Consider the following 23,151-nt stretch of genomic DNA (forward strand, 5'->3'; position numbering starts at 1 on the left):
CCTCCTACAGCCTCCAGCCACTAGATAACAGCATATTTGCTGTACTGAAAGCAGCCTATCGGAAAGAACTTCAAAAGTTGCAAGATCTCACAAACTCAGCCCCTGTTAACAAGATCAACTTTCTACAGTGTCTCATTACAGCCAGAGCAGCAATTACTTCTAAAGTAGTAAAAGGAGAATGGAAACATAGTAGCAATTATCCAATTAATCGCTATAAAGCCCTATCTCATGAGGAAATCCAGGAGGATAAGCAAAAACGAGGAGCAGATGAGTTGGAGGAGAACGAGGAGAATGAGCCCATTTCCCATGAGTTTATTACTGCTATAGGCCGAGACCGAAGCTACAACGAACGCAGCAAGTTGAGGAGGATCGCAAATCACCTTGAAGATCTCCAAGCTGAGGTTATCTTGCTCCAACAGCGAAATGCCTCCCTTAAGGCTTAGAACGAGGCTATTTCGAAGACCCGAAAGCGCAAGAAGATCCCCAATCCTAACAAACGCTTTATGACTATTTCAGAGGCACTTTCGGCTGGAGAAGAGGCCAACACAGCCCAGGAAGAGGATGGTTTGCCTGCTGAGGATATTGTGGAGGTTCAAGACGAGGTTGACGAGGAGGACTCTGAGGACGATAATGCAGACATTCCACGTAAGGATTCACCACCAATTCGTCGATCTTCTGGGCGGACTAGCCGTATGCCAACTAGATATTTGGAATGAGGAAATTTAGATCATTTCGATGATATATTTATTATTATTATACGATTTGAAGTGAATTATTTCTATATACTTGAAAAGGTGGCAATTGTGTGGGCCATTTCGCATTTTAGTGTCCGGCGGGTACGGGTGTCCGGCAAGGGGGGGTCAGACAGTACTCCTGACAAAAACACGTTCGTATAACCCAACGTACGCTTTTTCGTTGTCTTTGTTTCCCCTTCTCCGAGTCGCTGAATATAAAAGGAAGGGAAAGGAAGAGGAAAAACAAGGAATAAACCCGCTTCAATCTGTCACACACACACACACACACACACACACACACACACACACACACACACACACACATCCTCTCTCACACTCAACACGCCATTATACTATACTACCCCCAGCATCACTCCTCTGCCCATCCCGAGTGGCGCTCCTCGGCCGCCCAAAAATCCTCCTCCTCTGTGTAGAGTTAGAGTCCATCGTCCGGCTCCTGTCCAGCGGCCCCAGCATATCCACGCTCGAGGCATGAGAGCTGCTGCTGTTCGCGGCGGCCTCCTCGCGCAGCACCTGCAGCCTGGCTAGGTTGGTAGCGGCGGGGTCCTTGCGGGACTCAAACACATCGCCAAAGTCAGGCACCCTGTTCTCGTACAGCCTGGCGCGGGACTCGGCACGGCGCCTGCGGGTGGCCTCGGCCGCATCGCTCCAGTTGGAAGACGACTGCGACCTGAGCTCGTGGATGCTGCCGTTGTCCCCTCCCCTGGGGAACCCTTCGTTCTTGGGTCCGATCACAGGGCTTTGGCCTTCGACGGCGGCCGCATCGCTGCTGGGGAACGGCCCTCCTCCCGTGGTTTGTTGTTGTTGGTTGGGCGGGCTGATGGGGACATAGTAGAATGGGTACTCCTTGGCACCACCAGGTTGGGCCTTGCGGGGGCCCTCGATACCCAGTTCCGTCATCTGGTGCATGAGCTCGGCGGCGAATTTGTTGTGGCGTTGGAGGCGGAGCAGCTCGTTCTGGAAGTTGGACTTGTGGAAGAAGATGATGTTCAGGGTGACGGAGTAGACCTCGTCGATGGTGCGGACCTCGCTGATGATCTGGGGCTGGTAGTCGCGCTTGTTCTCGAGCACAAAATCCAGCATGCGCGCCTTGAGTTCGTCAACCAGGGCGCTGGGAGTGCCGAAGCGCAGCTTGAGCTCGATGGGGTCCGCGAGACCGCTGCTTCGTCGCTGGTTGAGGATGAAGAGGGTGTTGAGCAGAGAGTTGGGAGCTTGCACGACTGGAAAAAGGGAGGGTTCTTTGTGTTAGTGATACCAAGAATTATATATATATATATATATCGTCATGAATCCAAACAACTTCTTTTTCAGGAGGGTGCAAGTACTCACTATGTCCTTCCATTTTCTTGAACTCGGTGTAGAGAAGAGAGATCTCCATGACATAATAATCATCACCAGTGCCCAGGGAACCGGTGTTGCCGTAGACAGTAACGCGATCGCCCACATCAAAAGGATGTTTGACAAAGACGAAAATGATGGACTGCAGAAACTCCTGCGCCGTCGCCTGCAGCATCCAGGACAGACCAAGAATCGTGGTACCGCTCGTGCCCAGGGCCGAGGCCGCGGACCCGGAGATGATGGAGATGAAGACGATGGCGGCGATGATGAAGATGATGAAGAGAAAGACCTGATCCAGCTTCTTGATGACCGAGTCCAGGTCCTTGAGCGAGGCGGCGATGGCCTTCTTCTCGAGGTGGATCTCGTTGCACACCAGCTCGAGCTCCTCGACCGAGATGTCCCCGTTCAGGTCCTGGTCAAAGATGCCAAAGCAGGCCTCTGCGTCCTCGGGCGCGGCAAAGGCCTCCTTGAGGTCGTCCAGGGTGATGGTCTCGGCACCGTCGCGCACAAAGGTGCGGTAGATGCGGCGCGCCAGGATGTGCGAGTTGTGTGTGTTGCGCATCAGCTCCAGCACCACCTTGCGCGGGTGCCCGCTCGCCATGACCTTGCGGCCCGTGAGGTCGCCAGCCACCCTTCCTGCCGCCTTGCCGATGTTGTTCAGGGCCAGACGGGCATTCTGCTGCACCATCCTGAGCGGCGTCTTGGCCCCAGACGGACCGCCGTTGGCCTCGGTCCACTCTGGGTCGTCTGTGACCAACTTGAGCTTGGAGTACTCGTACAGGCGCACCAGGTAGTCGATGTTGATCCTGTTCTGCTCGATCCTCGACGCGTAGGTCCGCACATGGAACGAGGTCGCGATCCACTGGATCAGGATCTTCTCGGCAAAGTTGCTGGTGGCCAGCACAAACAGGGCAATGATGACCTTCCAGACGACGTCGATCCAGAGGATGTAAGGGGGGTCGTCGCTGGACCCACCACCCCCGCTGCGGTGATTGTCGGTGATGGGCTTGAAGGAGCAGATCAGTCCCAGGAGCCACAGGAAAGCCGCCGTCGGCATCTCCATCTGTCTGCCAATATCCTTCCACTTCTTGTGGTTGCTCGAGCCAATCACCTTGGCCACTGTGCCAAACGACAAAGGCATCGTGGCTACGATGATACGGCTTGCCCAAATGCTGCACCACACAATCTCGAGCCATATGCCGAACCATAGCAGCTGGAGGCCGCCTGCTCCTCCAATGGTTGTGTCGCCATTGAGTGCAAATTTGGCCAACAGGATCGGTGTGAGAAGAATAGCAGCCACAGGGATGGCCTATAAGAAGTTTTAGAAAAGCGAATCCTCACCAATAGAAAAAAGTGTGTTTGTTGTGGGAGGAGGAGGAGGAGAGAGAGAGAGAGAGAGAGAGAGAGAGAGAGAGAGAGAGAAAACTTACATAAACAAAATATCGGATGATTCTTGGAAACCTCTTGATCTCGTTAAAGAGCTTGCGCACAAGGGTCGCCTTCTCTGGGGGTTTCGTCGTAGGAATTTGAGGCTCCCTCGTCAGAGTGTCAAAGGCATCCTCTGGCGGGGCCTCTGGGCGATGCCTGCGACTCAAGGACTTGGATCTGCGGCGCGAGCCCTCCCGCTCTCTCTTCTCCTCGTTGCTGGCGAGACGCTCGGCCCGCAGCAGCTCGAGGTCATCCATGAGACGGGTCGCATTTTCCTGCGACTCGGACTGGTTCAAGGTGTTTGTGTCTTGATAGAAAGGGTCAGCCGAGTCAGGGCTCTGGCGGGCGGCCATGGTAATGGGAACAGTGGTTTTGGTGACGAGGAGGATGGCGAAAAGGAGAAAGAGAAGGACGAGGAGTAGGACAAAGACCGAGACATGTATCAAGACAAGGAACGAGAGCAGGACGTAGTTGTGCAACCTCAGGAGGTGAACAAGTGAGAGAGCATGAGTAGGCGTGGTGTGAGGTTACTCATTTCTCCTGGGATGATATAGATACTGCTATAATAGAATAGCCAATACATGGATGATGGGGGTGGGGAGGGGAGGTGTGCGTGAAGGATAAAGACACGCGCACGACACACGCACACACATACACACGGGTTGTATGTGGAGCGTCCTCTGGGACGGGTGGGGAATTGAACTTACGGCTCATCAGAAGGCTCGGATCAGCCTTCTCGCTGGTGTCGACGTGTACCGGGGACGTCATGGCGGGCGAGGTTCAACCGGAGCCAGACGGCGGTATACTGTGGTACTGTACAGTGATAGTACAGTACAGTACAAAGAAATTGTATGTCTCGGTTGCAAAGAAAACCCTAGACGACCGACCGACCGACCGCCTTTGGGCTACATGGGCCCGATGTGTTGATGTGTGTGTGTGTGTGTGTGTGTGTTTCGTAATGCTCTCCCCGCCAGTCGATAGAGGCTCCCACCCTCTTTTCCTTTCAGATTCAGGTTTAGACCATAGGCAGGACAAGAGCTGAGACCGACCTCAACAAGCAAGGCGGATGACGATCAATTCCAGACGCGATGAATTCGACACACAAAAGGGTCCACGTCTCTGGCGGGTCTCGACTGTTGAAAGCTCCACAAGTAAAGGACTGGCCTTATGAGCGAGGGACTCGAAATAGATCCAGTTTGTAGTGGAGAGAGCGTTTCCCACTGGGCTGGGATCCGTTGTGTTTGTGTACTGAGTAAGTTGAGAGAGAGAGAGAGAGAGACGGAGTGTGTGAGTGACGTAGTTCTTTTCGGGAAGCCGTCAGTCGATATCATCAAGATGAATTCTGAACAAAATGCTGAGTTAGTTGAAGTTGTTCTTCTCTTCTTTCCTTAGTCACCTCTCTCTCTGTATGATGGGACTTCGTGTACGCTCACACAGTATCGGAAAATAGATTGGAGCTTACTTACACAGGAGACACTGACAAAAGGAGAAGAAGAAAAGGCAGGAAGATGGGTTCGGGTGGATCTTCATGTCGCAAGTTGAAGCAGGACGAAAGAGCTGCATCCATCCCCAAAGCACCGAAAACCCATTTCACCAGTCAACTATGGTCTCTTGCCTCCCACCTGAAATTTAGTACGCAGATCAACCAAACTAGAGACCCTTTTTTTTTTCTTTCTCTTCTTGACAAGATCCATTTCCTCTGGGCAAAAGTCTTGGTGGCTCCTTCGGCTGGTAGTCCAGCCCTGCATATTCTTTTCTTCTTTCTTTTCTATTTTTTTTTTTTTTTTTTTTTTTTTTTTTTTTAATTTACCCCCTGACATCCAAGATTCAGGGCCAGTAAGAATGCACGAGTCGATCACTTGCTGTTATCAAAGGAGAAGGACTGCCAAGGCCGGAGACAAAAAGGTCGTAGTTCGCCTTGGCATGTGTGAGTGTGGGTGGCGTCCAGTAGGTGCGGCCCCTGCAGTGGTACGGCCATACCTAGAGCAATAAGACCAAAAACAAAATAGCAAGACCAGGAGGAAAACCCTTAAAGCATTCTCTCTCTCTCTCTGCCGCGTGGGGGTGCACACACATATAAAACGGTCCACACGCGGTTCAGGATCCGAACCTATCCGGCCCTATTATTCTTCGAGGAGAAGGAGAGAAGATTTTTTCTCTTTTTGGCGGTGTGTGTGAGAGTGTAAGTGTGTGTGCGCGCAACGAGTGGCGAGAGCCGTATGTAAGTAATGGCAATGTTGACCAGGAAATTGTTTCAACAAGCACAAAAGATACAGTATCGAGATCCGCTCCAGGCACACTCAGGGCAGCCAAGTGACGTGTCAGAATGTCGTTATTCAAAGCGTAAAAGCTCAGGATATGGGCAAGGGTGGGGCGAGGTGGCGGCGGCCTCTCGACAGGTTCCCCCAAGCGAGATATGAGATAAGCGATAAAGTTACTCGAGATCGACCATCCACACTCTGCAAGACATGTGATTCACCGCCCAAGATAATCCCTCCTCCACTTTGCAACCAAAAATCAAATGATGGGATGTGGACGTGAACACTGATTTACGCTTGTATGATTGTTGATAGAAAAACTTCGGTACGAATGTACGTATGTATAGACACTTTTCTTTCTTCTCAGATCTTCTTTCTTGCCCTTCATTTCCTCGCCGTAGGAATTGTTTCCCCGAATACGCACGTCTTGATCCGATCTCTGGATCAAAACCCTCGTATCTCCTAACGGTACGTACAGTACGTACAGTCCGCCTCCCAGGACCCCTGCCGCGGCTGACGTCAAGTGGACGACGGCGCTCGGAACGACAAAAAGTTTCTCTGGAGCCTCTGGAGCCTCGAATCCAGCCGCTAGACACTTTAGCTGTCTTGGCGTTTCCACGGGTTGGCCAACTTTGAGAGACAGAGAGAGAAGGTGCCCCCTTAAAGAAAAAAAGACACCTTGTCAAGTTGGTATTGTTATTAATCTGAGTGATTGAAATTGACTGTGGTGGGAAGAGGGAGAGAGAGATAGGTATTGTGACATTCTCCTTTTATTGCAGTGAGAATAGCAATTCAGGTGCAGCAGACATGGCAAATCTTTCATGACCCACACAGAACAGAGAGAAAGGAAGAACGAAAAAAAAAAAAAAAGAATACCAAAATCTGGGGACTCCAAGATCCAGGACGATGTCTTGCTTCTATCCCGCAGTTCCAGAACCCTCTCGTTCTCCAGAGGGTGGGTCTCGCTGTAAGCAGAGAATCAGGAGTATCTACCACCTGTATGTACTCTGATCGGAGCTGGAAAAGAGAGAGAGATGAAGTTGATCTGTGGTTTTTTTTTGGACAACGCAGAATATTTATCGCAACTTAAACATGTAATAACTTACAAAGAAGTGAACCTCTGTTCTTTTCCCTCTCTTTGAAGTGGTAACACCCAGACTCGCAACCAAGACAAAATTGATCGCGTCAGGTTGGTATTCCCCGACGGTCTGGAATGGATAGTGTGCGAGACAGCACAAAACACGCCACAACACATACGCGCGCCCAGACATACAAAAACGCCAGCCGGCCAAGTGTGTCTTTGACGATCTCCATCCAGCCGGAGGATCGTTACCGGGAAGAGATGGGCTGCCACGGATCCCCGGCAGCAAGTGCTGTTGTCACTGAGTTGACAAGGGATCCCCCGAGAATTTTCAGGTGCCCAAGGTTCTACTCGTGATGCCGTGCCTACTTCTCTTCTTACATGAGTAAAGATCGTAGCTTCATTCTATGTGCGCTCCAGAAATTTAAAGGCCACACCCACACACACTCTCTCTATGCACGGTACAATACAATCCATCCATCCACCCACCCAGAATGAACATCTCGATCAGTCTTGATCATATGCAGAATGTCTCCACAGAAACCAAAAGGCCTAGCAACACGCCGCCGTCTTGCCAAGATCCCCCTTCGGAGCACTCGACAGACGCAAGTGTCTAGGACTGTTCCTCATCTGTGTTCCGTTTCCATGCAAAGACTTGTTGTTGTTACACGACCTCCCAACTGTCTTGGATCGCGGCGCCTAAGACAATGATATTCCATTTCTTCCCCCCTCGCTCGTCTACTCAAACGAGACGCTCCAGTCCTCCCCAATCGCTGCACCAACCCTCCTCACCACGGCGAAGGCAGCCTTACCCTTGGCAGCTGCGGTATAGTCCACCTGTGCGCTCCAGGTCTTCCCGTCTGCCCCCGTAATCGTGACCTCGTTCTTGCTGGCCCAGGTCGCTGGTGCGCCCACGACAATGATCTTGTCCACGGTCACGTTCTTCATGTTCTTGAGCCACTCGCCTGGCTTGATGGACTTGGTATCACGGCCCTCCGCGTCCTTGGACGTCAGGCTGTTTCCATCAAGCACGAAAGTCCGATGGATGTATTGGCCCTGCTCAAAATCAAACGAGTCACCGTCGTCCGTATACAGCTCGCCTGCAGCCTGGCCGCCAGACTTGGGCATGGTGATGACGAGGGTGTAGTCGTCCCACCTCATCAGCGCAGTGGACCTGCGAGGTCTGTCGCGGCGCGCAAAGATGTGGCCGCCCTGCATGAGTAGGGGGATCTTGTCCAGTGGTGCAGAGATCGTGACTTCCTTGCCCTTGGAAGTGGGTACGATCTCGTAAGTGAAGTAATCGTAGTAAACTTCGTCGTCCGGAATGTAGATATTGGTGGACTCCTTGTCCTGCTCGACAATAGGCTTGACGAGCAGGCCCGTGTTACCAACAAACATTTGATCATCAATGGCCAGACCACCCTCGTCCGAGGGGTGGGTGTAGAACATGGGACGCACGATCGGGGAGCTATCCTTGTGAGCCTGGTAGAAAGCTGTGTACCATGATGGCAGCAGGCTGTACCGGAGGCGTAGGGCCGAAGTGACCATGGCGGTGTAGGGTTCGCCGATCAGGTAAGGCTCACGGCGGCGTGCATCAATGTGGGCGTGGCCGCGGAAGAACGGGTAGAAGGCACCGGCCTGGAACCAGCGGACCTGAAGGTCTGCATCCGGGTTGCCAAAGAAGCCACCGACATCCGCGCCTGCGAAGGGGAAGCCAGAAATACCCTGGGCTAGGATCATGGGAATTGAAGCACCGAGATGGTCCCAGGAAGCTTGGTTGTCACCCGTCCACATGGCACCAAGGCGCTGCGAACCGGCATAGAAGGAGCGGGTGAGCACGAATGGTCGGCGCAGCTCTCCCTTCTTGCGCGAGAGGAGGGCCTCATATGTGGCGTTGTGGAAGGTCATGCCATTGATGTTGTGCAGGTCACGATGCTCCCAGCCTCCGTGGTGAATGTTGTCCTTGGGCATGGTGACCTCTGGTCCGTTGAACACTGAGGGCTCGTTCATGTCATTCCACACCCATGTGTTCTCCATAGTGCCCTTGAAAGCGCTATATTGAAAGAGCGACTTCCACCATTTGATGGCCTCGGGGTTGAAGCAGTCGACCCAATGAGAGGAGCCAGGCCAGCACCAGCCCTCATAAATGTTGCCATCTTTGTTATGGACGGCCAGATCCTTGGACTTGAGCTGGGAGACCACCGAGTAGTCGTTCTCATTCTTGATGTGTGGGTCAATGATGGTGACCAGCTTCCGCCCACTGGCGTCCAGCTGCTTGCCCATGCCGATAGGATCCTTGAACATATGGTTATCCCAGGTGAAGTACTTCTTGCCATCAGTGTACTCGATGTCAAGCCAGATGACGTCGTATGGGATCTTGAACTTGTCCATCTTACGATCAACGTCCTTCACATCGTCGTCGGACACGTAGTTCCAGCGGCACTGGTGGTATCCAATGGCAAATTCCTGAGGCATGGCGGTGGTACCAGTGAGCTCGCCGTAACTCCTGGTGAGGTCCTGAGGAGTCGGGCCAAGGAAGACGAAGACATCCAGAAGACCGCTTTCAGAGATCCAGTGGGTATTGGTGGTCGTCTTGGAAGGGGCGCCGATGGCGAGAGGGTTCTTGGTCCCTTTCTCCTTGGTGATGTCGACCCAGGTCTCTGCACCGCTTAGCCAGAAGACGCCGACCGATGAGTCCTTCTTGTGAGCCTGCATGAAAGGGATGGCTCCGTAGAGGGTCATGGGGCTGTTGAGGATGTACTCAAAGACATCCGAATTGTACAGCCTGTACGGCTCCTCGAAGTTACCCTCGCCACCACGGGTCTCCCTCAGTGACAAGGGTCCGGTATGCTCTGGAATGCCGAAGACGTGGTCGTAACCCACAAAGGAAATATCAAGAGCGACACTCTCCGGGCCACGAGGCTTCGAGTCGGTATTGCCACCGAACTTCTCGTCCCACCAGGTGCTCTCATCCTCACCCTTGGGCTCTTCCTCTTTCTTCTCGCCCTCTGCATCGGTCTCGCCCTCCTTCTTCTCCGGCTCAGGCTTGTCGACCTTGGGCCTCCAGTGCTCCAGATTCAACAGACCCCGGTCGTTGAGCTTGACCTGGGAGCTGCCATCCCTCCTGAAGTCGACACTGAAGGGAGAAAACTTGATGGCGGCCTCGAACTTGGCGTCAGGTCCGTACTGGACGGTCGTCTGCGTCTTGTCCTCGAATACGACCTTGGCCTCCTTGTCAAGCGCCGTGCCACCGACGATGGCCCACTTCTCGGCTTCATTGTATCGTTCCTTGCGGGCTTGGCTGTTGTGTCGGAGCTCGATCTCCCCCTTTTGCCTCTTCTCTTCGTCCACTGTAACGCGGGCGACCCCGGACTGCAGGAAGGACACGGTAATGGGCAATCGGACAGTGTCACCCTGTGCGTTGATAGTCTTGAGGATGACGGCCTGCAATTGACCATCTTTGAAAGATGTGGACTCGGGGAGGATCTTGTAGGGTGTTTCCCAGGACGCCGATCCTAATGCGTTATCTGCGTAGGCTCGATTTCGTTTGCAGAAGCCGGACTGGTCGCATTTCTTAAAATCATGTTCCTTGACCGTGACTGGAGGAGAGTCGTCTTGTCAGTCGGATCACATCAAGCAGCTCGGGTTTGGGTTACTGAATATAGAGATCATACCGGCAGGGGCGATCAAGGAGCAGATGATAGCAAGGAAGCAGAAGTAGGCTGTCCACCTTTGGGACAGCCGTGGGACGAGCATGGCTGGCAAGTGACGCCGTCAAACGGCACTTTGTCGAAAACGCCCCAGAAAACCGACGGAGGGGAACCAGAGCAAGTAAGTTAAAAAGGAAAGCTAGGCTATGCGACACTGCACTTCAAGAATCGTCTCCTGTCAATTGTCTTCTAGACAATTTGTCACAGGAGGTTTGGAAATTGGTCTTGAATTGAAGAGATTCTCTTCCAGGCAACCATCAAGACTTGGTGCCAAGAGAGGATAGATGTTGTTTAGTTGTCGAGGTTCAAGCTGGCCGTTATCGAAGGTCCGTGTTCAAGCTGTCCTTCCACTATTACGGTACGTAGCACAGGGCAGGCAAGAACCTAAAACCCTTGGGCCCCTGCTCTGCTGCTGGCTCCAAGACCCTAACCCACCACCGCCATTTACCGTTGCACCTAGAAACGGTCGCTCACGCCCGCCAGTCGATCGAACCTCTTTTATTATCTTTATGGACCGAGTGGAGGAATTCTTGGCTTGCTTCTTGGAATGTGACGTGGTTGAGCTACTACTGTATGCTCATGGACACTCTGAGTTGTTCTTGAGTAATCTGTAACCATTCTTCACGAGGTCCTGCTGTCCGGATTCGAAGCCCAGCCTTGGATTGCTTCCTTCCTCTCTTCCAACACGACTTCGCCCCTCACACACACATACACTCTCAGGTTTGGTAGCTTGGCACCAGGATAGCTGCGTGGGCAAGGAGGCCATGGTGAATCAACCCGAGGTGGAGGATTGGCAGCATAGAGTCCAAGCCTCACATCGAACCAGCAGTGGTGCAGCAAGCCTGGAAGAAGGAGGAGACATGCAAGGCCAACAAAGCCCTGCAGGGTCCAGGGCCAGGCCGGGGGCAGCGGCTGCTGGTGCCCGTGGCAGCGACAACAACAAGCCCACTACTAGGCCCAGGCCCAAGCTGGTGCCCCCACCTCCACTGGTCGCCATGCTACTGGCTCTCGTAGCCGGTGTCCTTTTTCGAAATTTCTTCTACAGTTCTGGCACATCCCAGGTCTTCAACCTCTCAACCACCAAGCCACCCACTTCTGTTGTCTTCGAGACTCTCACAACTACCGTCACCGAGACCTTCTCTTCTGTTCCTACTACAGAATCAATCCAGAAATCCACAATGTCTGCCAGCGAGCAAACGTGAGTCCCTTTTGTTTCACCAAGTCTTGTCATACCAATTCCTCCCCCCATCCGCCTTAAGCGCCTACATGATGCTCTGCAGCACCTTGAGGAACACACAATTGGCTGACATACCTTCTATAGCTTCATTGCCATCAAGCCTGATGGTGTCCAGGTATGCATATTGAACACTCACCCAGCTGTCTAGGGCGTTGTGTCGAAACTAATACCATTTTCCGTAGCGTGGCCTCGTTGGACCCATCATCCAGCGCTTCGAGCAGCGTGGGTATGTTATCTCGCCATACTACCTTGACTGAAGGCTTCAGTCCGATTGCAGTGACATTCATGTACTGACAGCATTTGATTTCCAGCTACAAGCTCGCTGCCATCAAGCTCGTCACTCCCTCCAAGGAGCACCTCGAGACTCACTGTCCGTGAAAGCTGCCAAAACCCCTTTGCGAAGCTACCCCGCCATCGCCGCCCCACCAAAAGGTTTCTGCTGACCGCCTTTCAGACGCCGACCTCAAGGAGAAGCCCTTCTTCCCTGGTCTGCTGTCCTGTATGTCTATATTGCCAATTACACCCCTATGGAGGCTGCGTGCACAGCTAACAATGCCGAATAGACATGATGAGCGGCCCCATCTGCGCCATGGTCTGGGAGGGCCGTGATGCCGTCAAGACTGGCCGTGGTACGTACAAGGATCCAACCCATCCCTAAGAGCAGCTATTTGTATACTCCTGAACTTTGAGACTTGTCTAACAAACCACTCGTACAGTCCTCCTCGGCGCCACCAACCCCCTGGCTTCCGCCCCCGGCACCATCCGTGGCGACTTCTCCATTGACGTCGGCCGCAACGTCTGCCACGGCTCCGACAGCGTCGAGAACGCCCAGAAGGAGATCGCCCTCTGGTTCAAGGATGGCGAGGTGGTCAGCTACAAGGCTGCCCAGTTCGACTGGGTCTATGAGAAGGCTTAAATTGGCTAGACTGTGACGATCTAGTGCCTTCTTAGGAGCCGGATAGAAAAGGGACGGGATACAAAAAAAAAATAACAAAAGAATCTCGAAGTCATAAGCAGGACAACAAACAACAAGATTTTGCTGGGAGCGTAATGATATTGTCCCAGTCTGCCTGTTATTTTCTGGATGCAACACCTCGTATTCTGGCAAACAACCCAGCAAACCAGGGTGTAGCCCAGAGGCTGCCCACTATTCGTACCGGCAGTAGGGCCTTCGTAATCGCATAAGCCAGCGCCACCTCGACGACGATCTTGTACTTGCCATCCGGACTCTCCCACCGGTCCATGACAGTCTCCTGCTCCTCCCCCTCCTCCCCCTTGCCCAACTGCCGTCCCTCCTCCTGTTCATCAAATCCAAACCAGCCCTTCCGCCGAAAGTACCGCTCAAACCGCGCCATTCCGTCCCGCACGTAGCCCCCATAGTGGCCCAGCATGTAGTCAAGCGGCACATAGTCCGTGTAGTGGAACAGGCCGAACAGGGCGAACAGCGGGACGATGGCGGTCAGCTCGTGCAGGACCAGGAAGGCGGCGACGTGGGAGACGGGGGCATTGCGCAGGGCGGTTGTGTAGCGCTGCATAGAGCGCGGGAGGCGGGCCAGGACGCGGTTGGCGCGGTCGGAGGTCTGCGGCGAGGTGGGGGGTTTGTTGGTGCTGTTGTTGTATCTTCTTCTTCTTGTGAGCATGTTGCTGAGGCGGGTGCGCGGGGAGCCGTGGGAGGAGAGGGTGGGCGCGGTCGTGGGCGGGCGTAGAGATGGTGGGAGGCGTAGCTTTGGCATCTTGGTAAAGGGGGGTTCTCTAGAATTGACCTTCAAGACTTTCCCAAGATGATGGGAAAGGAGGGCTGGACGAGGGAAGGGAAGGGAGGGGGTTGACGTTTGTCTGTTGCTCTGCGGTGGAATTGAAAGGAATAGCTGCAAGTTTTCCAGCATGCGCTGTAGTGGATTAGCTGTAGTACTTGGTACTTACTTCTCAGTAGTACGTAAGTAAATAGGCGCTACGTGGGGTCCAGCTCAACTACAGACATGATGTCGCAGGCGCAACTACGAGGCTTGGAAATGATTGCATGAAGAAGATTCAGATTCAGAACGAGGTAGAAGAAATGATTTTCTTTGTTGATATTCGGACTTGTCATCTTGAGCTACAGTACGTTGTCGCGACTAACGATGGGGCTCAGTCTATAACAAGGTCAATGTCGGCGAAGATTGCCTCAACTGTTTCCGACCCGCGGTGCGAACGGAGCTCAAGTGCAGTAGACAGCCTCGGGAAACATCGCTCAGCGCTCAGCTTGGTATAGATTGAGATGGGGCAGAGAAAGAATATAAAGGGGGGGGAAGGAAAAAAAAGGAAATACGAAAGCTTATGATTATACGCATACCATAGTCCTGCCCGTCTCCCGAGAGGAGTCAGTGTCTCCACGCTCACCTAACTTACTCAACTGTGACTTTGGCTCACGATGGCCACGCCGGCTTCACCTGCTCCCCAGAATAATGCACGAGAAGACAACGAATGGTTCTTTGCAGGGCTAGCCTCCTCCTATCCAGACATAACCGACTCGAGCGAGCCCTACTTCAAGCTAGCCTGGCCCCAACCGCGCCAACATCGTCAAAGAGGAGGGACAAGGGAAGGGGAAGGAGGTGGTGGTGACGATGGCCCTCCTCCTCCACCCCCTCTTCCAGGCTGCAAGGTCTTCCACCCAAAGCAGAAGCATTCTCGCCGGGAAGGTGGAGGCGGAGGAGATGAAGGAGATGAAGAAGGATGCCCCGTTGTGTCAGCACAGGAGATCGACCTAGACGCAGCAGCAGGCGAGGATGCCTGGGTCATGAGGGAACAGGTCCTCGTCTTCCAGTACAAGGGCCGCTTCCACGCCGTCGACCACGCCTGTCCGCACCGGGCCTACAGCCTGTCGTGGGGCCGGCCGTTTGACATTGAGGACGCGGGGAGGGTGCTGGGGCGGGGGATCCGGTGTCGGGGCCACAGCTATGCGTTTGAGCTGTCGACGGGGGCGGGGGACCGGGGGGATTATCGCCTGGGGGTCTGGGAGGTCCAGTTGCGGCGGCCTTGTAGGACCAGGGCTGCTGCTGGTGACGAAGATGAGACGGGGGAGGAGAAAGAGGTTTGGATTAAGAGGAGGGGGATGTGAGCCTTGAGTTGGGCCTGTAAACTGGCTAATCTAGGAACTTGTGTGAAGCCTCTCTGGATATGATGCTGGTGAAAGAACATGTCAATATTGACAGGTCCATCGCAAGGGAGCCAGAATAACGAGTCAGTTGAGCCCTTTTAGGAAAGGACAAGATTCACATAGTTCACAATAGTAAGAATAGTCCAAGCATGTATGCAATGCCTTGGGTAAGTAAGTAGATAATCTGCAAGCCGACTCTGCTATTCTTGTCCGCTCAGCATCAGCGGAACAAGGGGATACTCACAACCGACCCCATGTCACGGAACGAATTCCGGGACCCTCCAGAAACGACATGGTCCTCTCATAGTTGTCTTTTCTAGGAATGGCAAAAGGACGCCATCCAAGAAACGTGGCGTCCCCCCCGTGTGCGAATGGAAAAGAGAGCTGAGCCCAATTCAGCCGCACACGATGCCAAGTTCGGACCCGCTCTGCACCCAAGCCCTTTTACCACCATGATAATGAATGCCGAAACGTTTCTTCCACTTCGTGTGGCGGTGTTGTCACCTTTCTTCTCCTTTTGAAGGTGATGGTTGAAGCTACGAAAGCCATACTCACCTTGTCTCTGCGGCGAGCGCTGATGATGATCATGCGGAATTGTTGAGAGCCTGGGAATGAGCTGCCTTCCGCCCACCCATCTTTGCACTCGACTCTGATTTACACAAACCAAAGCAAGGGGAGGGAGCTGAGGGGAGAGAACTCGTGGCAGCCTTGTTTCAAGAACAGCAGTTTGTCCTTGCGCCCTTTCCTAGCTGTATTGCCCCTTTCTCTACTTCCGGCTTTTCGAAGCCCCAAGGTGGAAGAAAGGCATGGCCACCCTCCCGCCCGGCTGGGTATCCGACTACGACGGCAAGCGATGGTTCTATATCTACGAGGCGACCAACCACACCCAGTACACCTTCCCCAAGGAAGGCGACGAGTGGCCCGACTTTGCAGGCTTCAGCGGCATCGCTCTGGATCATGTCGTGATACCCACCGGCGAGCTGCTACCGGAGGAGAGGCTCGAGAGCGAGAGGCAAGTGAAGAGAAGCGGGACAAGAGAAACGACGGTCGCTGCTTCGGGAGGCAAGAGCACGAGAGAAAGGACCCAAGAGAATGACGATGAATGTGGCGGGACTATCGACTTTTGTAATTTTGGGTATTTTGGTCCTGGTGCTTGGGACGATGTCGCTAGCACGGCGCAGCAGGAAGAGGAGCAGGGAGACGATTCAGTGGCAGCAGCAAGGGCTCGAACATCATTGAGCAGCGTTACTCCTCCTACAACAAGTGCTGGGGTGGTCACCCCGCCTCCTGCCTCTGTCAGCGAGCTCTCCACGGGGACCATGACATTCAATAAGAGCGACATGTCCGTGCCCGACGGTGCAGGACCGCAGAGCTCAAGGACGAGACGCCCAAAGCACCCTGCCGAGACAGAGCCGACCAGGCCGTTCGACCAGACGGCAGACAGCAGCCAGGCCCACGATGACGAACCGCAACCACAACTACAACCAACACCGGACAGCATCCCGATGCTAGACGGCAGAGAGGTCATACCACCGCCCCTCGGAAGGGTTCCGGAGCTCGTGAGTGAGTCGACGGCGCTCTGCGCGGAGGAGACCAATCCGCCGCCAGTGGAGCTGCCCGACACTGCGGCGACGTGGTTGGAGCCTGTGCCAGTGCCTAATCTGGAGAATCAATATCCTGTTGAATTGCCGGCTGCTGAGAGGAGCCCAGGGGACGAGAAGGATTTTCCAGTGAAGGAGCGAAGTTCGCAGAGGGGCTCTGACGAGCATCGTACCGTGACGGTTCAGGCTGAGCTGGAGGGCAGGCCTCTCGACGCATACCAGCAAAAGTCGTTCGGGCCACCTGTAGGAGGAGGAGTGCCTGGTGGTCGCACGTCTGAGCCACCGTCAAGAGTGAACACTCGCACGGATCTCCCATCACAACGAGCCCAAGTCCCCATGATTCCACCAAAGCTGCCACTGGAGCAGGAGCCACCCCATACGAAGCCAGCCCTCTCTCTACATACACAACACGGGTTCCGACAGTCGACATTTCCCACAGCGGCGCAAATCAGCCACGTCCCTTCAGTGTTGAGACCCGGTCCTCGGCGGTCAAGTCAACCACCTGTTCCCAGCAGAGGGTCGACAAGTCCACCAGCAGCAGGATCAGAGCCCACACCCACTCTGGCCCCCTCAGGACTTGGCGGCGATGAAAAGTATAGAGCCTTTCAACCCTCTAGGCCACCGCAGGTCCCGGCTGGGAGGAGAGGACATTCTCAGTCTCTCGTCGTGAGTAAATTTGAGGGAGAAGGGTTTGTGATGCCGAGCCCAGACGACCATGTGCGACCACTTCGTTTACCGCAGCGTACTCACTTCTCTTCGGGTGAAAGCCCGCCGTTATCGCCACCTCAGCCGCTTGGTCTTACGCACCAAGCCTGTGTCTCTGGTACACCAACAGCAAGGATGTCCCTGAGACCCGGGCCTCATCCACCCTCACAGCCGTGGAATGTGCCGTCGATGGAGAAAGAGGGAGGGCAAACCTCACCAGAGCGCTATGTTCTGGTGAACAGAGCGCAGGTCCCTCCCGCGCCCGTCGGGATCCCACAGCGGCCCTCTGGCTTTCTCAAGATGTCTTCAGAGCCGTCGAGAAGCAAACCTCATGTGCCAGCGGAGCTCTCGCCTCCGTTGCATGCCGCAGCATCCGAATCTCCCTCGGTACTCGATAGTCCTCGTCAAGCAGACCAAACTCCTGCAGCAAGGACGCCAGACGCCGAGAACGTTGCCCCCGAGCCCTCCCCAAAAACATTCACGTCCTTTGCAGACCTTGATCTACAGTCCCCGCGCACCAAAAAGCTGAAAGACGTGTTCAGCCGACAGGCGTTGAAGCGGATTGTGAAAAAAGATAAGGAAGCTCGGGAGGCAGAAGCAGCAGGGCCCAATCAAGTGCTGGACGAGGCAGAGTCTAGCGATTCCGCGCATGCGTATATACCACCAAAAGGGCCACGGGAGGTCGCGCCGGAGTGGAGCTGGGGACACGCAGAGTAGTAAGCTTTGATATTAGCTAGAGAGGAGGGACTTGGAGATGTCGCATTGCTGCCGCGCGGGACGAAACAGTCGACAAGGGAAAGTAGGGCTGAGGAAAGGGGGGAGGGGGGGCGTATGAGGCTGAACTATAAAGCTGCGAGCTCGGATGCAAGCTGTATGGGTATCAATTCAGTTGTCAAGAATCTATGCATCTAGGGTTTGGGCTTGCCTGGTCTCTTTCGAAGGCTGCTCGGCCTGAGCCGTCATCATGCCATCTTCATTTTTGCCTCCTGCCGCCTTCGCCCGACCCTTTGCTCTGCCGTCCTCCTTCATCTTGTTGTTCTTCTGACGATTGCCGTGCATCTGCTCACGCTTCTGTTGCTTACGCGCGGCCCGGTCCACAGCACCAATCACCTTTTGCTCGTTGCCAATGGGCCACTTCGCTGCTGCAGCAGCCTCGTCCTCCTCGGTCCACTCGCGCGGCAGGATCGCAAAGACTAGGTAGGAGGTGTGAGCCTTGATCTCTGCCTCGCCGCGGGTGACGAGGCGTCCTTGCATAAAGGGCTTGACGGCTGTATCCTTGTTTTCCTCCTCGACAGCTCCGACCTTCCCATGGGTCCCGTTCACATGGGTCGCTGCAGATTGCGTTCTTGCGTCACCCTTCTTCGTACTGACTTCATCATCGTCATCATCGTCATCCTCAACCTTCTTGTGACTATGCTGGGCCAGCATCTTGGCATTGTGCTCCGCAGCCTTGACCTCGATCTCCTTCAGCCTCTCCAATGCCTCGGAGACATCCTTAGGCGCCTGTTGCATGCCCCGTTCAGAAACGATATTCAGGCCGATCTTCTCACGGAATACCTGGACGCGTTTGTGCGAGATCTCAACCATCTCAATGTCGACCCAGCCAAGCTTGCGCATCTCCGACACCGTGCGCGTGACTTGCTCGATGCAGGGCGAGAACGTGCAAATATAAGCGCTTTTGTTGGGGTTGAGAGGGGAGATCCACTCCTCCTGTCGACCTTCCACGCCCTCCATCTCATTTCCCGTCTTGGGCCTTCTTCTTGACAAGTGAGGCAGCGCCAGCCATGGTGCCGGCAGGTCGAGAAACACTGCGTCGGCCTCGGGGCTCTTGCCGTCCACCAGAAAGCCTTCGTTATAGACGTCGCGGTGGTTGAGCTCAACCAGACTGCTCAGTCCATGCTCTTGCAGCTCCTTTTTCATCTTCTCGAAGCGCTGCTCATGAAACTCGAAGCTGAATACCTTGCCCGTGGGCTGGGGCTCGTCGTGGTAGCCGGTGCAACCATCGTAGACAGCCCGCGCCGACGCGTGCGTAAAGCTGCCAGAGCCGGAACCCGCCTCGATGAGCCTCGTGCCCGGCCGTGCCCGTATCCGCTGGAGAACATAGCTGTAATCGGGGGTGTAGACAACCTGTGTGCGGTGGGGAAGACTGCTTGTCCATATCTCAGGCGTGGGCGGGAGGATGTGGATGAATCCGCTCTTCGCGGCGGTTGTATTGCCCTTCTGCTGCTGCTTTTGTGCGGGCACCTGCTGCATCGTTTCTTGTTCTTGTTCCTCTTCGTCTTCCTTCTCTGCGGTTGCTGCTTGAGTCTGTTCAGTTGCTGTGTGGTCCTGGGCCTCAGCCGCCTTGGCTGGCTCGTCTGGTTCGCTCTTGGTTCGCTTCTCACCCTCGTCACTGGCGTCTCGCTTGCGCTTGAGCTCTGTATATCCACCTTCTACGTGGCCATTCCTATTCTCGGAGCTATGCAGTGCAGAATCTTCTCCCTCCTTTTTGATCTGCTGTTGGTCGTTCTTCTTCTTGCGGCCTCGCGAGCCCGTGTCGACATTGGAAGCGCGGACCTGGGAGCCCCATGGGATACCAATCAACGTCGAGTGCGGAAACGAGCCGAATCGCGTGTTGAGGACGTGTCCCTCCTTGTAGCCATCGTGTTCGCCTTGGGACTGCCGAAGGTAGACGGGGACGAGGTCGTCTTTGGCGAGCTGGACGATTGCCAGCGTATTCGCCCTGGTTACGGAACCCGGGTGGAGGAATGGAGACTCCTTTTGCAGCATGTCGTCTGCCTCATTGGCAAGTGCTGGTTTTGTAATGGATGGTTTTTGCCTTATTTCTTCCATGGTTCCAATTTGCGCATGAATAGGTAATTCGATTAGGACAGTCCAGTCACGAAATGATTACTTGGTATTCGACCATGTTTGGAAGTCTTATCTGAAAATTTTCTAATCTGCGATAAGGCTGCAAGGTAGCACAGGTACTTTACATGCAAGGCTATTGCGGGGTAGCCCCTCGAAAAGCCAGGGGCGGGGGGGGGGGCTCGACTGCCACTTCTCTCTTTGCTGTGTAGTACCTTCCCGAGAGTTTTGCTCTCAAAGGAACCTTCCAATTCCTCTTTCTCATCTACCGTTTACCAAAGTCAAAGGGAGAAATTCTTCCAGGCAGGATGTACACCAAAAGAGACAGCACATCATCAGTTTCACAGACGTGCTGGCTGACGCCTGTCAGAGGCCACTGAGGAATCAATTGCAACTATTCTGAACCATCGTCAAACTTACGCAAAGATGCTTACTTGATCTTAACACGCTCAATTAAGATGTCAAGATGCGACATCCCTTCCATCCTTGGCGCTGTTTGACACTTAATGGTTAGCAGCCTTTTTGACTGTCACCACCACCCTTTATTGGGGGGCATTGTTCTTTTTTGGAGGCATGATTGCAAATCATGGACCTAATTTGAGCATCGGAAGCTGCAGGTGTGCAGGATTCTAGGCTTGAATCATGCGATGCGATGCGACCTTCGATGCGACCACCACTCTTGGGGCATGGACAGCGCTTCCAGGTCAGCCACAGACACATATCTATCAGAACCTAACCATGCAGCAGCTCCCTCGCTCCGCTACCGTTGTGGAAGGGAAAATTCCCGGTTCAGAGCAGCATGTCTGGCCCTTTCTCGGATCTTTTTCACTACGAAGCATGATCGACGATCGTCAACGGCAAGCAGTCTCTCTTCCTTCCCCAGGAACTCTTGTTCCAGAAGGCTTGGCTAGCTTGGCCAAGTGTCTAACCAGCGGGTTGCTAACGTTGCGGCGGGAACCAAGACAATGCCAAGTTGCTGCCAAGCTGCGGAAGAAGATTATCAGCAATTGCATCAAAGGGACTTCAGCATTGATTACCTGCGTATCAATACAAAACATTGGAACGTCACACTTGTGCGATCGTCCACAGCCTGTGGAGCAGCATCCAGTGTACAGCTAATACAGTGTGTATGGCTGAGCTCTGCTGGTGGCCTCTCGAATTTTGATGCCGCCCATGGCTGTGCATAAAACGGGCGTCTGCGGCGAGTCAAATATTGGGCGATCCTGCAAGTCACATAGCTCTGCAACATCGGTGCTCGGTAGCCCCTGACTGCCGGTACCCAGCAAGACAAGCTCGTTCGCCAAGGGGTATTTTCCTCAGGGGTCCAGCGGCTGCGTGGGGCCAACAACTAGGCGACCAGCATGACATTGATTGATTGATTGACCTCTTAGCCCTCTCTTCTATGGAACCCACCTGTTCTGCTAGAGACTGGGGCCTCCTACCCAGCACAGGGCCATCTGGGGCCACGGATTGGACACCCACATCTGCGCGCAGCGGCCGCCCGCCCCTCCTCAACTCTGTCTCCCTTTAGGAGCATGACGATGACATAGTGTCGCGTTGCACCTGGGATTTGGTCCCGCGACGTTGCGTTTTCGTCCCGCATGAAACAGCCGCCCAATCCATCACCTCATGTGGAGGGGGCCAGAGGAGAACCAGAGAGCTGAATCTGGCTGTGACATCAATCACGCCCCCTGGAATCTTGCTGGTGTCCAACGAGGTCGCAGGAAGCTCAAATGAAGCTTGTCACCGCTATTCGACCCCCCTCCACATGAGTTCCCCACGACGAAGCTCGTCACATATGCGGGCGCAAACTGAGCAAGCACGCCAGAGAGCCAACCGACCCGGGGCGCGGCGACCAAGTGGCAAAGCCTAAGAGGCCTCATTCGTCCACGTTGAGGATTGTGTCTCCTTGATTCACATACCTTGTTTTCTATGCATGGTGCATAGAGCACCAAAGGCACCTAACCACGTCTGTTGCTGCAGCAGAATATGGATCCATGCCTACGACGGCCAATTGCCTGACTACCAACTCACTGAAGCTCCCTGGTCCCTGCCCCAGATTATTCTCGCGGGTGCTACTACTTTGTCGGGTTAATACGAACAAGCTACAACATGGCGGGAAATTGACTATGGCTAACGGATCATGTGTGCCGTTCGGGTAAGTTCGTGGTTGTGGTCGTGGCAGTCCTGGTTGGCCTGTCTTGGTTCCCTCCCCGGGTCTTCTCATTTGATCTTGACAGCCACAATGTTTCAAAGTATTATCTATGGGCAGGCCCAGGAGACGCCAGCAAGGCGAGCTCTCCTGTGAGCTTCTGCCAGCCAGCCAGCGTTGCCAGCGTTGCCAAATTGGTCCATCACTCCAGGCTAGGACTGCATGCTGGCTGCAGCAGCAGTCATAAGCCCCAGTGGATTTAGACTATACCATAATTCAATACACCTTGCTTGATGCAGTGCGGTCTAGAGCCAGCATGTTCCAAGGGCCCACCATGGTGGAGAGCTACCCCTCCATGGCGTGGCTCGGCTCCTCCACGGGCCAAAGCAAGCTTCACGTCAACTTTCCTTGGAAAGTGCTCAGGAAACAAGCTCCCCCCCCCCTTTGTGTTGTGTTTCTTGTTGCCACAGTGTCCTGCCAGGGTTGCGAAAGAGAGGAGAGGAAGAAAGAAAGTAAACAAGTTTGGGTCTCCACTTCCTGAACTGTTCACATCTTCGACAGAATACGAGAGCAGCGGCAATTGTCGGTCCCCCCCCCCCCCAAAAGTACCATAGTATTGAGTTTTGGGGGAGGGGGGCCGATGGCGCGGTTGTAGGAGGGGTTCGCAGAGCGAGGCCTATGATGGCATGGTCTGAGTTCCACGACCCTTCGAAACTCGTACGGCTGCAGATCTAGATCCATCCACAGCCCCAGGAGGAGGGCACAACAGGCACCGGGCGATCAGTCCTGTCACCGTCTACCGAGCCAGGCGAGCTTCGTGCTCTCCTTGTATCCCACTCACACACGCACACAATGACAATGCACATACGATCAACGGCCGCGTCAAGCACGCTTGCACACTCT

At 54.2% G+C, this 23,151-nt stretch overlaps 6 protein-coding genes across 6 annotated transcripts; 2 read left to right on the top strand and 4 right to left on the bottom strand.

Moving 5' to 3' along the window:
* Window positions 1-1,583: 1,583 nt before the first annotated feature.
* Window positions 1,584-3,874, bottom strand: M406DRAFT_245039 (uncharacterized protein; the record flags this gene model as incomplete). Its single annotated transcript, XM_040916300.1, has 3 exons — window positions 1,584-1,975; window positions 2,085-3,402; window positions 3,524-3,874. Coding segments are annotated over 3 exons (2,061 nt in total), but the record flags the coding sequence as incomplete, so codon positions are not given.
* Window positions 3,875-7,240: 3,366 nt separating this feature from the next.
* M406DRAFT_88086 (family 31 glycoside hydrolase) lies at window positions 7,241-10,838 on the bottom strand. The gene is made up of 2 exons (XM_040926114.1): window positions 10,535-10,838; window positions 7,241-10,459 (listed from the first exon to the last, which is right to left on the bottom strand). Exons 1-2 carry the CDS (start codon window positions 10,614-10,616, stop codon window positions 7,599-7,601), a joined length of 2,943 nt encoding a protein of 980 aa, XP_040782248.1. The 5' UTR covers window positions 10,617-10,838; the 3' UTR covers window positions 7,241-7,598.
* Window positions 10,839-11,661: 823 nt separating this feature from the next.
* M406DRAFT_78037 (uncharacterized protein) lies at window positions 11,662-12,785 on the top strand. The gene is made up of 7 exons (XM_040925967.1): window positions 11,662-11,768; window positions 11,892-11,922; window positions 11,990-12,033; window positions 12,119-12,177; window positions 12,262-12,306; window positions 12,371-12,436; window positions 12,524-12,785. Exons 1-7 carry the CDS (start codon window positions 11,749-11,751, stop codon window positions 12,721-12,723), a joined length of 465 nt encoding a protein of 154 aa, XP_040782249.1. The 5' UTR covers window positions 11,662-11,748; the 3' UTR covers window positions 12,724-12,785.
* A 95-nt stretch (window positions 12,786-12,880) lies between these two features.
* Window positions 12,881-13,447, bottom strand: M406DRAFT_247296 (uncharacterized protein; the record flags this gene model as incomplete). The annotated part of the gene is made up of 1 exon (XM_040916458.1): window positions 12,881-13,447. One exon carries the CDS (start codon window positions 13,445-13,447, stop codon window positions 12,881-12,883), a length of 567 nt encoding a protein of 188 aa, XP_040782250.1.
* Window positions 13,448-14,583: 1,136 nt separating this feature from the next.
* M406DRAFT_246058 (uncharacterized protein) lies at window positions 14,584-14,904 on the top strand (the record flags this gene model as incomplete). Its single annotated transcript, XM_040916382.1, has 1 exon — window positions 14,584-14,904. One exon carries the CDS (start codon window positions 14,584-14,586, stop codon window positions 14,902-14,904), a length of 321 nt encoding a protein of 106 aa, XP_040782251.1.
* A 3,197-nt stretch (window positions 14,905-18,101) lies between these two features.
* M406DRAFT_78038 (uncharacterized protein) lies at window positions 18,102-20,018 on the bottom strand (the record flags this gene model as incomplete). The annotated part of the gene is made up of 3 exons (XM_040925968.1): window positions 18,102-18,536; window positions 18,621-19,496; window positions 19,686-20,018. The coding sequence occupies 3 exons, from the start codon at window positions 20,016-20,018 to the stop codon at window positions 18,150-18,152; spliced, it is 1,596 nt and encodes a 531-aa protein (XP_040782252.1). The 3' UTR covers window positions 18,102-18,149.
* Window positions 20,019-23,151: the final 3,133 nt, after the last annotated feature.

Source organism: Cryphonectria parasitica, assembly GCF_011745365.1.
Source record: "Cryphonectria parasitica EP155 unplaced genomic scaffold M406scaffold_1, whole genome shotgun sequence".
Classification (NCBI taxonomy): Eukaryota; Fungi; Ascomycota; class Sordariomycetes; order Diaporthales; family Cryphonectriaceae; genus Cryphonectria; species Cryphonectria parasitica.

Coding starts and splice junctions, on each gene's coding strand:
- M406DRAFT_78037 (XM_040925967.1), top strand. CDS start 11,749: ATGTCTGCCAGCGAGCAAAC. Junction 11,923..11,989: donor TCAAGCCTGATGGTGTCCAG/GTATGCATATTG, acceptor CATTTTCCGTAG/CGTGGCCTCGTTGGACCCAT. Junction 12,437..12,523: donor TGCCGTCAAGACTGGCCGTG/GTACGTACAAGG, acceptor CCACTCGTACAG/TCCTCCTCGGCGCCACCAAC.
- M406DRAFT_88086 (XM_040926114.1), bottom strand. CDS start 10,616: ATGCTCGTCCCACGGCTGTCCCAAAGGTGGACAGCCTACTTCTGCTTC. Junction 10,460..10,534: donor CTCCTTGATCGCCCCTGCCG/GTATGATCTCTA, acceptor ACTCTCCTCCAG/TCACGGTCAAGGAACATGAT.